This window comes from Pristiophorus japonicus, chromosome 8 (assembly GCF_044704955.1).
Source record: "Pristiophorus japonicus isolate sPriJap1 chromosome 8, sPriJap1.hap1, whole genome shotgun sequence".
Taxonomy (NCBI): Eukaryota; Metazoa; Chordata; class Chondrichthyes; family Pristiophoridae; genus Pristiophorus; species Pristiophorus japonicus.
In genome coordinates this window covers 164,816,717-164,829,220 of record NC_091984.1, presented here as the reverse complement: position 1 = coordinate 164,829,220, position 12,504 = coordinate 164,816,717, and the positions used below count along the sequence as shown (strand labels likewise).

Sequence of the window (12,504 nt, the reverse complement as noted above, 5' to 3'; positions counted from 1 at the left end):
CTCTCTCAGGCTGCAGTCTCTCTCTCTCTCTCTCTCAGGCTGCAGTCTCTCTCTCTCTCTCTCTCTCTCTCAGGCTGCAGTGTCTCTCTCTCTCTCTCTCTCTCAGGCTGCAGTCTCTCTCTCTCTCTCTCTCTCAGGCTGCAGTGTCTCTCTCTCTCTCAGGCTGCAGTGTCTCTCTCTCTCTCTCTCAGGCTGCAGTGTCTCTCTCTCTCTCTCTCTCTCTCTCAGGCTGCAGTGTCTCTCTCTCTCTCTCTCAGGCTGCAGTGTCTCTCTCTCTCTCTCTCTCAGGCTGCAGTGTCTCCCTCTCTCTCAGGCTGCAGTGTCTCTCTCTCTCTCTCTCTCAGGCTGCAGTGTCTCCCTCTCTCTCAGGCTGCAGTGTCTCTCTCTCTCTCAGGCTGCAGTGCCTCATTCTCAGGCACTCCCTGCGTTTATTCAGTCTCAGAATGCTGCCATGCAAGCTGTGTCTGGCGCTATCCTCTCGGTCTCCCCCAGTCAGATGAGGAACAGATGCTGCTGCAGCAGGTTAGCAATCTGTGGGGGCACATATTGCTCCTGATGATCTGGCACTGCGCCGGAGTGGTGCCAGCGTGCCGCTGGAAATGGAAGGTGCTGTCCTTCCTCACGATGACAGCATTCTGATTCCCACCACTGCCAGCCCACCTTTGCACCCAACACGCCCTGCACCCCAACCATCCCACACTGCTGCCGCCCATCGTGAGGCGATGCAGTCAGTCCCTCCATGCCCACAGCTGATCCAGGGCCTCCTCCTTGTCCATCTGACCTGCATTCCTCAGACACACAGCAGCCCTCAAGCGGGGAGCAGTAGGCGAGGGAGTGGAGTGAGGCAGAGGGGTGGGAAATGCCATGGGAAAACACACTGATTATAAGTGTCTGATTTACATCATGGTGGACAGGTTATTCATTTTGTTTTATTTGAGGGGGTGGGGTTTTAATGAAAATGGCCAAGATCTGATGTTGTATAATTTGAATGGGCGGGTGCTCCATTTTGTTTCATTTAAGGGGGTGGGATTTTTGGGGTTGTTGGAGGGATGTGTTGCAATTAAAATGTAAGTTTGAGCGTTTCCTTCAGCCACTGGTGGTTTATGACTTGAGTTTTTATGGATATGTGGCTTTATCGTGGCACAATGTGCGGTCATTATTAGCTGCATCCTTCAGCTCCCTCCATTTAAGCCAAGTGTTCCCTTATGAGCCACTGCCGAATTGCCCTGCCGCTACCAACATTGGCAGGCTGCCTCCTCCATGGCTGCTGCTGGTCCTTGTCACCTTGCTGGACAGTCGGGGCGTCCGCTCCTCCACCTCCCCTTCCTCCTGAGGTGGGCCTGCAATCCCCACTGGCAAGGCCTGGGCCCTCATGATGGCCAAGTTGTGCAGCATGCAGCACACCACAATGAATAGTGAGATCTGTTGAGGGGAGTGTTGAAGGCTGCCTCCGGAGCAGTCGTGGCACAGAATCACTGCTTCAGCACCCCTATAGTTGTGGGTGGCGGCATGGCTCTCATTGTAGCGTTCCTCTGGCTCTGTGGTAGGGTTGTGGAGGGGGGGTTCATTAGCCAGGTGGCCAGGCCATATCACTTATCCCCGAGCAACCAGCCTCGGCCTCGTCGTGGGGGCTGAAACAGTCGAGGCACCGTGCTCTCCCGCACAATAAAGGCATCATGTGTGCTTCCAGGATAGCGAGCATTGACTGCGAGGATGTACTGCGTGTGGTCGCACACCAGCTGCACATTCAGGGAGTGGTTTCTGTTTCTGAATACCTCTGCATTCTAGAATGGTGCTCACAAGGCCATGTACATGCAGTCAATTGCTCTTTGCACCCTCGGGAAGCCCGCTGTCCTGGCAAATCCACATGCGCACTCATCCTGTTTATCCCTGGTCGAGAAATGAATGAAGTCCATGCTACGGGTATCGAGAGCCTGTGTGACTTGTGGATGCTGCAAATTGTCAGACACTGCATATAATAATAAGAATAACTTTTATTTATATAGCATCTTTAACATAGTAAAACGTGCCAAGGCACTTCACAACAATCCCCTGATACAGCCTGGAAGGTATAGAAGGTGAATGCCACCGTGACCTTCACTGCGACAGGCAGCGCAGCCCTGGTGCCGATGGCATATCTCTGTACCGACCACCTTTCAGAAGCACAGCCTTCTGACACACTGCTCCTTGAAGAGGTCCAGATAGGAGCGTTGCTGGTGGAAAAGCCGTGGGGGGTAAGGCCTCCTGCCCCGACATCTAGGGGCTGTCCTCCTTCGGCCGCCGACATGGCCAACAGCCCTTCTCTCTTCACCACGTCTTGCTGGAGCATGTAAAATGCGACGCTGGCGAACTAGTAATGCCCCCATTAAAGTTTTACAAATAAGTTTCTCTTAAGCTCAACTGTTATGTCTGTCTGTCTGCTGCAAACTCGAAGGCTCACCACCGTGCTGTGTGTAAACGTTGCACTGACTGTGACCTTCGAGGGAAGCACTTCCTCATCCCTTTATGCAGCCACCAGTTAGTGACTCTGCAAGCCTGTACCGATTGTTTACCAGACGTTGCTCTTGGCGATCGCACCTAATTTACCAACCAGGGCCCAAGCGTGGGCATTGCACGAGGACTGACGTCAGGATCGCACTGATCGTCAGCAGCCGGGTACAACTGCTTTAATCCCCCAGTGAGCCTCCAATGAATTTTCGGTCGGGGTGCAAAAAGCTGTGCTCGCGGTTGGTAACCTCCTACGCTCCCATTAACGCCCCCGCTGGCCGCTAACTGAGGCGTCAGGCAACCGAAAATCCAGACCTTTAAGCTGTAATCACATTACAGGTTCAGCAGTGGTGCAAAGCAGTTTGAGTTTTATAATCATTGTCGAGGGCTGAACTGACACTGAACAAAATCTCACTGCTCTTCACTGCAGAGGCCGGTCAGCTTCTGACTCTCCATTCAGGCTAGAATTGTAGCGTTGGTCCAAACTGAAAAATTGAAATTGCTGTGAGCTATATTTTGAGTGTCGAGCTCTGTGGACCTACTGTGGGTAAGCTCAAGGGCTGAACTGCAGAGTAATTGTCAGGGAACAAAACTCAACTCAATACAACCAAACTGTTTGATCAAAGGAAATGAATGTACAACATATCGGCTTAGAAATGCGGCCATGCAGCAACCATATTTTGGGCGCTAAAGGCCCTACTAAGGACGCAATATGGAGGACAGGAACCGCAAGCATATGTTCAGCAAGTTGTGCGCCACCCGCCATATTAGGAAAGGACAAAAATATCATGCAGCCTCCACACATGAAACAGTCATTACACACATTACATGTGTAAATAAGGGGCCTAATGCTGTTCGAGGTCCTCACTGCTTTGGGTTTGAGGAGGTCAACGCCTACAAGGTAAGTTTTAAACCTATAGTAAACTGAATGTGGTGCCGAGAGGAGCATGAATGTTCCTCCTGATCCTACATTTAAGAATCCGGGCCGTCACTTGCTTTTAAATACCTGGGGGATATTTTGGTGACAGGGTGAAAACGGGCACTAAATGGGTGCTGTACTAAGAAGACACACCTTTTTTTAAAAAAAAAGTCTGGTTTTGGAATGCAATTTTGGTCCTAATTGTTGATTAACATAATTTGTGCTTGCCTGGAGGTGTTAAACCAGGTTTAGTACTCATGCATGATTAGACGCAATTTTCGTGGAGCAGTGTATGTGGGCTCCACTCACCCACTTCCATTAAAAGGGCTTGATTTTTCTTACCGAGGAGGGAGAGAGGTGGGTTGTGACCCATGTCAGCTTCCCGCATGACTTTCCCTAGATTGGGCTTGTTAGAAACACAGAAATTTACAGCGCAGGAGGAGGCCATTTCGGCCCATCATGTCCGCACCGACTGACAGAGCCGCACGGCCCTCGGTCAGCAGCCCTGAAGGTTACATATAAACCTATGAACAATGACAGAAAGGCAAAGAGCACCCAGCCCAACCAGTCCGCCTCACACAACTGCGACACCCGTTAAACTGAAACATTCTACACTCCACCCAAACTGCAGCCATGTGATCTCCTGGGAGAGGCACAAACCAGATAAAAACCCCGGCCAATTTAGGGAGAAAAAAATCTGGGAAAATTCCTCTCCGACCCATCAGGGCGATCGAAACTAGTCCAAATCACCACTCTGGTCGTATTCTATTCCCTGCAGTACTTACCATTATATCTGCACCATCCAACAAAAGGTCATCCAGTCTAATCCCAATTACCAGCTCGAGGTCCATAACCCTGCAGGTTACTGCACTTTAAGTGCCCATCCAACCATCTCTTAAAAGTGGGGAGGGTTTCTGCATCCACCAATATTCCAGGCAGCGAGTTCCAGATCTCCACAACCCTCTGCGTAAAGAAGCCCCTCCTTAAATCCCCTCTAAGCCTTCCACCAGCCACCTTAAAACTATGCCCCCCTACCACCAAAGGAAATAGGCCCTTAATATCCACTATGTCCAGGCTCCTCAATATTTTGTACACCTCAATGAGGTCTCCTCTCAACCTTCTCTGTTCCAATGAGAACAAAGCCAGCCTATCCAATCTGTCCTCATAACTAAGATTCTCCATTCCAGGCAGCATCCTAGTAAATCTCCTCTGCACCCTCTCTGGTGCAATCACGTCCTTCCTATAATACGGCGACCAGAACTGCACGCAGTACTCCAGTTGTGGCCTAAGCAAAGTATTATAATTTAAGCATAACCACTTTGCTCTTATATACTATGCCTCGGCCAATAAAGGCAAGCATTCCGTATGCCTTCTTAACCACCTTATCCATCTGGCCTGCTACTTTCAGGGATCTGTGGACAAGCACTCCAAGGTCCCTTTGTTCATCTACACTGCTAAGTGACCTACCGCTTAATGTGTATACCCTTTCCTTATTAGCCTTCCCAAAGTGCATCACCTCACATGTCTCTGAATTAAATTCCATTTGCCACTGCTCTGCCCACCTGACCAGTAGATTGATAATCCTCCTGCAGCCCATGACTTTCCTCTTCATTATCAACCACACAGCCAATTTTAGTGTCGTCTGCAAACTTCTTAATCATACTCCCTATATTCAAATCTAAATCGTTGATTATATACTACAAAAAGCAAGGGACCCAGTACTGAGCCCTGCGGAACCCCACTGGAAACATCCTTCCAGTCACAAAAACATCCATCAATCATTACCCTTTGCTTCCTACCTCCAAGCCAATTTTGGATCCAACTTGCCACTTTGCCCTGGATCCCATGGGCTTTAACCTTCATGACCAGTCTACCATGTGGGACCTTATCAAAAGCCTTGCTAAAGTCCATATATACTACATCGTACGCACTACCCTCGTTGATCCTCCTGGTTACCATTGACACCTGGGAGTCCCTAAGATCGCCCTAAATGGAGGAAGTGCATCCGGGAGGGCGCTGAGTTCCTTGAGTCTCGACACTGAGAGCATGCAGAAATCAAGCGCAAGCAGTGGAAAGGGCGTGTGGCAAACCAGTCCCACCCACCCTTCCCTCAACGACTATTTGTCCCACTTGTGACAGAGACTGTGGTTCTCATAATTGGACTGTACAGCCACCTAAGAACTCATGTTAAGAGTGGAAGCAAGTCTTCCTCGATTCAATCAGGTTAGTCAAACACAATCTTCCCTTAACAAATCCGTGCTGACTGTCCCTAATTAATCCTTACCTTTTCAAATGTAGATTTATCCTGTCTTTCAGGATTTTTTCCAATATTTTTTCCACCACGGAGGTTAGGCTGACAGCCCTGTAATTACTCAGCCTATCCCTTTCTCCCTTCTTAAACAAGGGTACTACATTAGCAGTCCTCCAATCCTCCACCTGCCCTTTGAGGTTCCCGGCCAATTAAATGAAAACAGGTCTGCTGATGTCATCAGCCAATTTCCTTAAAGGGACCGTGCCCACATACATTTTGACAGTTGTGCTGTCAGTGTTCTGAAGCATTGAGGTGCTGCAGACACTGGCAAGAACAAAAAAAATAGAAAAAGGAGCAGGATTAGGCCACCTGGCCCCTCGAGCCTGCTCCGCCATTCAATAAGATCATGGCTGATCTGATCATGGACTCAGCTCCACTTCCCTGCCCGCTCCCCATAACTCTTTATCGCTCAAAAATCTGTATCTCCGCCTTAAATATATTCAATGACCCCGCCTCCACAGCACTCTGGGGCAGAGAACTCCACAGATTTACAACCCTCTGATAGATGAAATTCCTCCTCATCTCAGTTTTAAATGGGCGGCCCCTAATTCTGAGACTATGTCCCTTAGTTTCAGATTCCCGTATGAGTGGAAATATTCTCTCTGCATCCACCTCGTCGAGCTCCCTCATTATCGTATGTTTTGATAAGGTCACCGCTCATTCTACTGAACTCCAATGAGTATAGGCCCAAACTACTCAACCTATCTTCATAAGTCAATCCCCTCATCACAGGAATCAATCTAGTGAACGGCTGCACCCAGGCTCTCCCATCAATCCCTCCAGATGTTTATGGAGGGAGTCACAGCACACAGGGAGGTTCTCTTCCCTTCCCATGGGTGGAAGAGACCTCCCCAGGGCACCAACACAGCCTGGTTGCACATTGGAGGGCACAAGCAGGGATGCTGTCAGGAGGAACTGGCTGCAGTGGTGCAAACCTTTCCACTATCTCAGTAGATCATGAAATGTTACTGCAAAACCACACTCAACCTCATCCTGCTGTGCCACTCCTCACATCCCCATCACTCTGCATTCCCTACCCTACTCCTGCACATACTTACTCACACCAACTTACCTTGCACCTTCACCTGTCCCTCTCTCTCTAGCTACATTATCACATCCCCATCTCACTAGCCATCCCTCAAACTCACCCTCATCCTTTTCCAATCATACCAACTAACACACAAGGGCACTTGGGTGTTATCATCAATACTGATGTAAAGTTTCTGCTAATGTGTTGTCAAACATCAAAATCTTTATTTTCAACACTTTGCCTTCTTGGACAGATCTTTGAACACCTTTGGAAGTGGCTTAGGTGAGTTGTAGTGAATGATGAGACATAACTGTACCTCCTGCAATGGAAAGGAATGGCCTGGGCATTGCAGGGATGCTTTATGGAGCTGGTGTGGGGTGGTGCCAAGCTGGTGCATCATGTGGCAGCCAGGGTGTACAGCAAAGCAAGGAAGTTATCATAAACCTTTATAAAACACTGGTTAGGCCTCAGTTGGAGTATTGTGTTCAATTCTGAGCACCACATTTTAGGACAAATGTCAAGGACAATGTGAGGGTCCAGAGAGATTTACTAGAATGGCACCAGGGATGAGGGACTTCAGTTATGTGGAGAGACTGGAGAAGCTGGGGTTGTTCTCTTTAGAGCAGAGAAGGTTAAGAGAAGATTTGACAGAAATGTTCAAAATCATGAATGGTTTTGATAGAGCAAATAAGGAGAAACTATTTCTCGGGGCAGAAGCGTCGGTAACCAGAGGACACTGATTTAAGGTGACTGGCAAAAGGGCCAAAGGCAAAATGAGGAAGCATTTTTTTTTTTACACAGCGAGTTTCTATGATCGAGAATGCACTGCCTAAAAGGATGGTGGAAGCAGATTCAATAATAACTTTCAAAAGGGAATTAGATAAATATTTGAAGAGAAAAAAATACAGGACTATGGGGAGTGGAACTAATTGGATAGCTCTACCAAAGAGCCGTCACAGGCATGATGGGCCGAAAGGCCTCCTTCTGTGCTGTATCATGCTATACTAAAGAACTATTTTAAAACAATAATTTGATTTCAGGATTCACATAAATGGCTATAAGCCACAAACTTCATTTTGACGTTTGAAGGATCACCGAAACCCTTTAACTACATTGTAATTATCAGGGCTCGGGGCCCAGCAGGGAGCTCGGGGCCCAGCGGGGAGCAGGCAATGTGGTGTTCGGGGCTGGTTCCGACGCATGCACAGAAAAGGGTTAGTGTAAACTGTGCTGGGGGCGGGGGGCGTGGAGTCGGAGACTATTTGTCCTAACTTGCTTCTGTGCATGTGTCAGCAGACGCACATGCAGAAGCGCAAGTTAGGACAAAAAGTCACTCCGTTGTTTTATGCTAAACATGTTACCTGTATCTGAAAGAGTAGATTGGGTTAAGTGAAATTATAGTGAAGTAAAACAATTTTTGGAGCTCATCAACACCTTCCGCAGCCAAATAGGTTACAGACATCTCAATTTTCAGAAATGTGCTTGAAATGGGATATCCATGTAAAGCTAACAATGCTGAGAGCTGTACAGGGACAGGATTGTCCAGCATTCCTGAGATATATTTAGGTTGAAAGGCTGGAGCTAGTCATTCCGCTCCTTGGAAACACGGGTGCGTTGTTCTCATGGGGCTCTCAGGGTCAGTCGGAGGCCCACAGCCGAGAGCCGAAAGTGATCACTCCAGGTCTGGGAACCAGGTTGTATTATTTGCATGACATCTCATTATTCAATATAACGCTGCAGAACAGTTATATAAAATAGAATACTGTTATTAGTCAATGTAATGAAGCTGGTTATAAATCCACTCGTGTGTGAATCATGAGCGGAGTTATTGTTGCCAGACTAACAACCCTTTGTGGCAACGGTAATCACGGAGGAAATCTGTTACTACAGCTCCATTAAAATGTTGGACCTACATGGCCTAGAGTAAGTCCTGCTCTTTGCATGGACGGAAACCTCTGACCACATAAACCTGAGGTGATAGCTTAAGGTTCTCTGCTTTTCAGCTGCTGCTGGATGAAACTCTTGTTCCTCTCTCCACATTCCTCCCTTTCTCTCCTAACCTCTTCCAAACGGTCATATTCATAGGCGAGCCCAAACAGTAAGCTATTCAACCACAGAGGGCATCACCGCCATTCTCTGTCCAGTTCTCACCTGATGCCCAAACATAAACACTTACCAGCGTGGTGATCAGGAGTGGGAACCCTGGTTGAATTTTCTTCTCACTCACCTGGGGCACTGAGGTCAATTGTAGTACCCCTACTGAAATCAGCTAACAGCACAGAGCGGGGATTGAACATGCAACCTTGTAGTCTGTATGGCTTAGAGTGCATTTATTCATTAATCCATCAGGGATCTCCAGTTTTCTAATTTTGCACAGTGGAGTAATATTGACAGAGGACGAGAGAAAGATTACTCACTTGGTGACTATTGCAATCTTTACACCAAAGACCCCCGTCTGTTTTCGGGATGGCATTCGTTTCAAGCTGAATTCACGACTGGTGAATTTCATCGACAACTTCACCTCAAGCTGGGAAAGAAAAAAAAAATCACTGACTTTGTACAAATTAAATATAATCACTATCATACATATCTGATAAAGTGACAACTGTACAGGGTATTGGTAAGACCACACCTGGAGTATTGTGTACAGTTTTGGTCTCCTTATTTAAGGAAGGATATACTTGCATTGGAGGCAGTTCAGAGAAGGTTCATTCGGTTGATTCCTGAGATGGGGGGTGGTTGACTTATTTAGAAAGGTTGAGCAGGTTGGGCCTATACTCATTGAAGTTTAGAAGAATGAGAGGTGATCTTATTGAAAAAAATACTGAGTGGACTCGACAAGGTAGATGCAGAGAGGATGTTTCCCCTCGTGGGGAAATCTAGAACTAGGGGGCATAGTTTAGGAATAAGCGGTCGTCCATTTAGAACTGAGATGAGGACGAACAACTTCTCTGAGGGTCGTAAATCTGTGGAATTCTCTGCCCCAGAGAGCTGTGGAGGCTGGGACATTGAATATATTTAAGGTGGAGATAGACAGATTTTTGAACAGTAAGGGAGTGAAGGGTTATGGGGAGCGGGCAGGGAAGTGAAGCTGAGCCCAAGATCAGATCAGCCATGATATTAGTAAATGGCGGTGTGGGCTCGAACGGTCAAATGGCTTATTCTGCTCCTATTTCTTATGTTCTTATGACATTGCAGAATAAATGTAAGAATGTGCAAGTCCATTGAACAATCTAAGCTGTTTACTACAACTGACTGACTTCTGGATTTAACAGAGTCAACAATCTGGTGGCTGGTTAGCACAACGGGATTAGACACTGTCCTTTCTTATTCCTAACTTGGGTTTAAATTCAGACAAGCAGAGGGGACGAAAGGGGAAGCAAGTTTCTCACAGTGCTGGCTGGCTGCAGGGGCCGAAGTGAAATCAGTTTGAGATATTTAAATTCTGTTCCCCATAGGTGAAGGTTTCTATTACAAAGTACCTATAATTTGGCAGAAACCGGCCATCACAAAGAAGCTAATATCTGGTGTTGGAAATAGAAATGATACATTGACATAGACACAGTATTTGTCTGTGTGTATATAGAAGGAGCATTACTCTGCAACTATCAAGTCAATACAGTCCCTGAATGCTGAAATTAACAATAATTGCAGTGGCCAGAGATTTGGCTCTCTATTCAAACCTGGCAATTTGGCAGTCTGTATGGCTCAGCAACAAACCAAGTGGTGTACTGACCCAGTAGGGTTGTCCGCCCTCCAGGATTGTCCTGGAGTTTCCAGGAATTAAAGATTAATCTCCAGGATACTACTGCAAGCAACCCAGGAGAAAAATCATAGGGTCATTAACAAAGTGAACTCTTTTGTTTATTAGTTGTAAAAATATTAGAGGTGGGGATAAAGGTTGTTTGACTGATCAAGAATCATCCAATTGGGTTAGTGGGAAACTAAAAGATTGGGAAAATTTTAAACAACAGCAAAGAATGACTAAAAAAGCAATAAAGAAAGGAAAGATAGATTACGAAGGTAAACTTGCGCAAAACATAAAAACAGATAGTAAAAGCTTTTACAGATATATAAAACGGAAAAGAGTGACTAAAGTAAATGTTGGTCCCTTAGAAGATGAGAAGGGGGATTTAATAATGGGAAATGTGGAAATGGCTGAGACCTTAAACAATTATTTTGCTTCGGTCTTCACAGTGGAAGACACAAAAACCATGCCAAAAATTGCTGGTCACAGGAATGTGGGAAGGGAGGACCTTGAGACAATCACTATCACTAGGGGGATAGAGCTGGACAGGCTAATGGGACTCAAGGTAGACAAGTCCCCTGGTCCTGATGAAATGCATCCCAGGGTATTAAAGAGATGGCGGAAGTTATAGCAGATGCATTCGTTATAATCTACCAAAATTCTCTGGATTCTGGGGAGGTACCAGCGGATTGGAAAGCAGCTAATGTAACGCCTCTGTTTAAAAAAGGGGGCAGACAAAAGGCAGGTAACTATAGGCCGGTTAGTTTAACATCTGTAGTGGGGAAAATGCTTGAAACGATCATTAAGGAAGAAATAGCGGACATCTAGATAGGAATAGTGCAATCAAGCAGATGCAGCATGGATTCATGAAGGGGAAATCATGTTTAACTAATTTACTGGAATTCTTTGAGGATATAACGAGCATGGTGGATCGAGGTGTACCGATGGATGTGGTGAATTTAGATTTCCAAAAGGCATTCGATAAGGTGCCACACAAAAGGTTACTGCAGAAGATAGAGGTACGCGGAGTCAGAGGAAATGTATTAGCATGGATAGAGAAATGGCTGGGGAACAGAAAGCAGAGAGTCGGGATAAATGGGTCCTTTTCGGGTTGGAAATCGGTGGTTAGTGGTTTGCCACAGGGATTGGTGCTGGGACCACAACTGTTTACAATATACATAGATGACCTGGAAGAGGGGACAGAGTGTAGTGTAACAAAATTTGCAAATGACACAAAGATTAGTGGGAAAGCGGGTTGTTTATAGGACACGGAGAGGCTGCAAAGAGATTTAGATAGGTTAAGCGAATGGGCTAAGGTTTGGCAGATGGAATACAATGTCGGAAAGTGTGAGGTCATCCACCTTGGGAAAAAAAAAACAGTAAAAGGGAATATTATTTGAATGGGGAGAAATTACAACATGCTGAGGTGCAGAGGGACCTGGGGGTCCTTGTGCATGAATCCCAAAAAGTTAGTTTGCAGGTGCAGCAGGTAATCAGGAAGGCGAATGGAATGTTGGCCTTCATTGCGAGAGGGATGGAGTACAAAAGCAGTGAGGTCCTGCTGCAACTGTATAGGGTATTGGTGAGGCCGCACCTGGAGTACTGCGTGCAGTTTTGGTCACCTTACTTAAGGAAGGATATACTAGCTTTGGAGGGGGTACAGAGACGATTCACTAGGCTGATTCTGGAGATGAGGGGGTTACTTTATGATGATAGATTGAGTAGACTGGGTCTTTACTCGTTGGAGTTCAGAAGGATGAGGGGTGATCTTATAGAAACATTTAAAATAATGAAAGGGATAGACAAGATAGAGGCAGAGAGGTTGTTTCCACTGGTTGGGGAGACTAGAACTAGGGGGCACAGCCTCAAAATACGGGGGAGCCAATTTAAAACCCAGTTGAGAAGGAATTTCTTCTCCCAGAGGGTTGTGAATCTGTGGAATTCTCTGCCCAAGGAAGCAGTTGAGGCTAGCTCATTGAATATATTCAAGTCACAGATAGATAGATTTT

The 12,504-nt window shown here is 46.6% G+C and overlaps 1 protein-coding gene across 4 annotated transcripts in view; it reads right to left on the bottom strand.

Annotated features, from left to right (window-relative positions):
- The window catches only part of LOC139268795 (breakpoint cluster region protein), a 905,198-nt gene that overhangs the window by 53,410 nt on the left and 839,284 nt on the right, over positions 1-12,504 (bottom strand). For all 4 annotated transcript variants that reach the window (XM_070887498.1, XM_070887499.1, XM_070887500.1 and 1 more), the window contains one exon: positions 9,165-9,274. In XM_070887498.1, the coding sequence (XP_070743599.1) occupies positions 9,165-9,274 (110 nt within the window). The remainder of the gene's footprint in view (positions 1-9,164; positions 9,275-12,504) is intronic.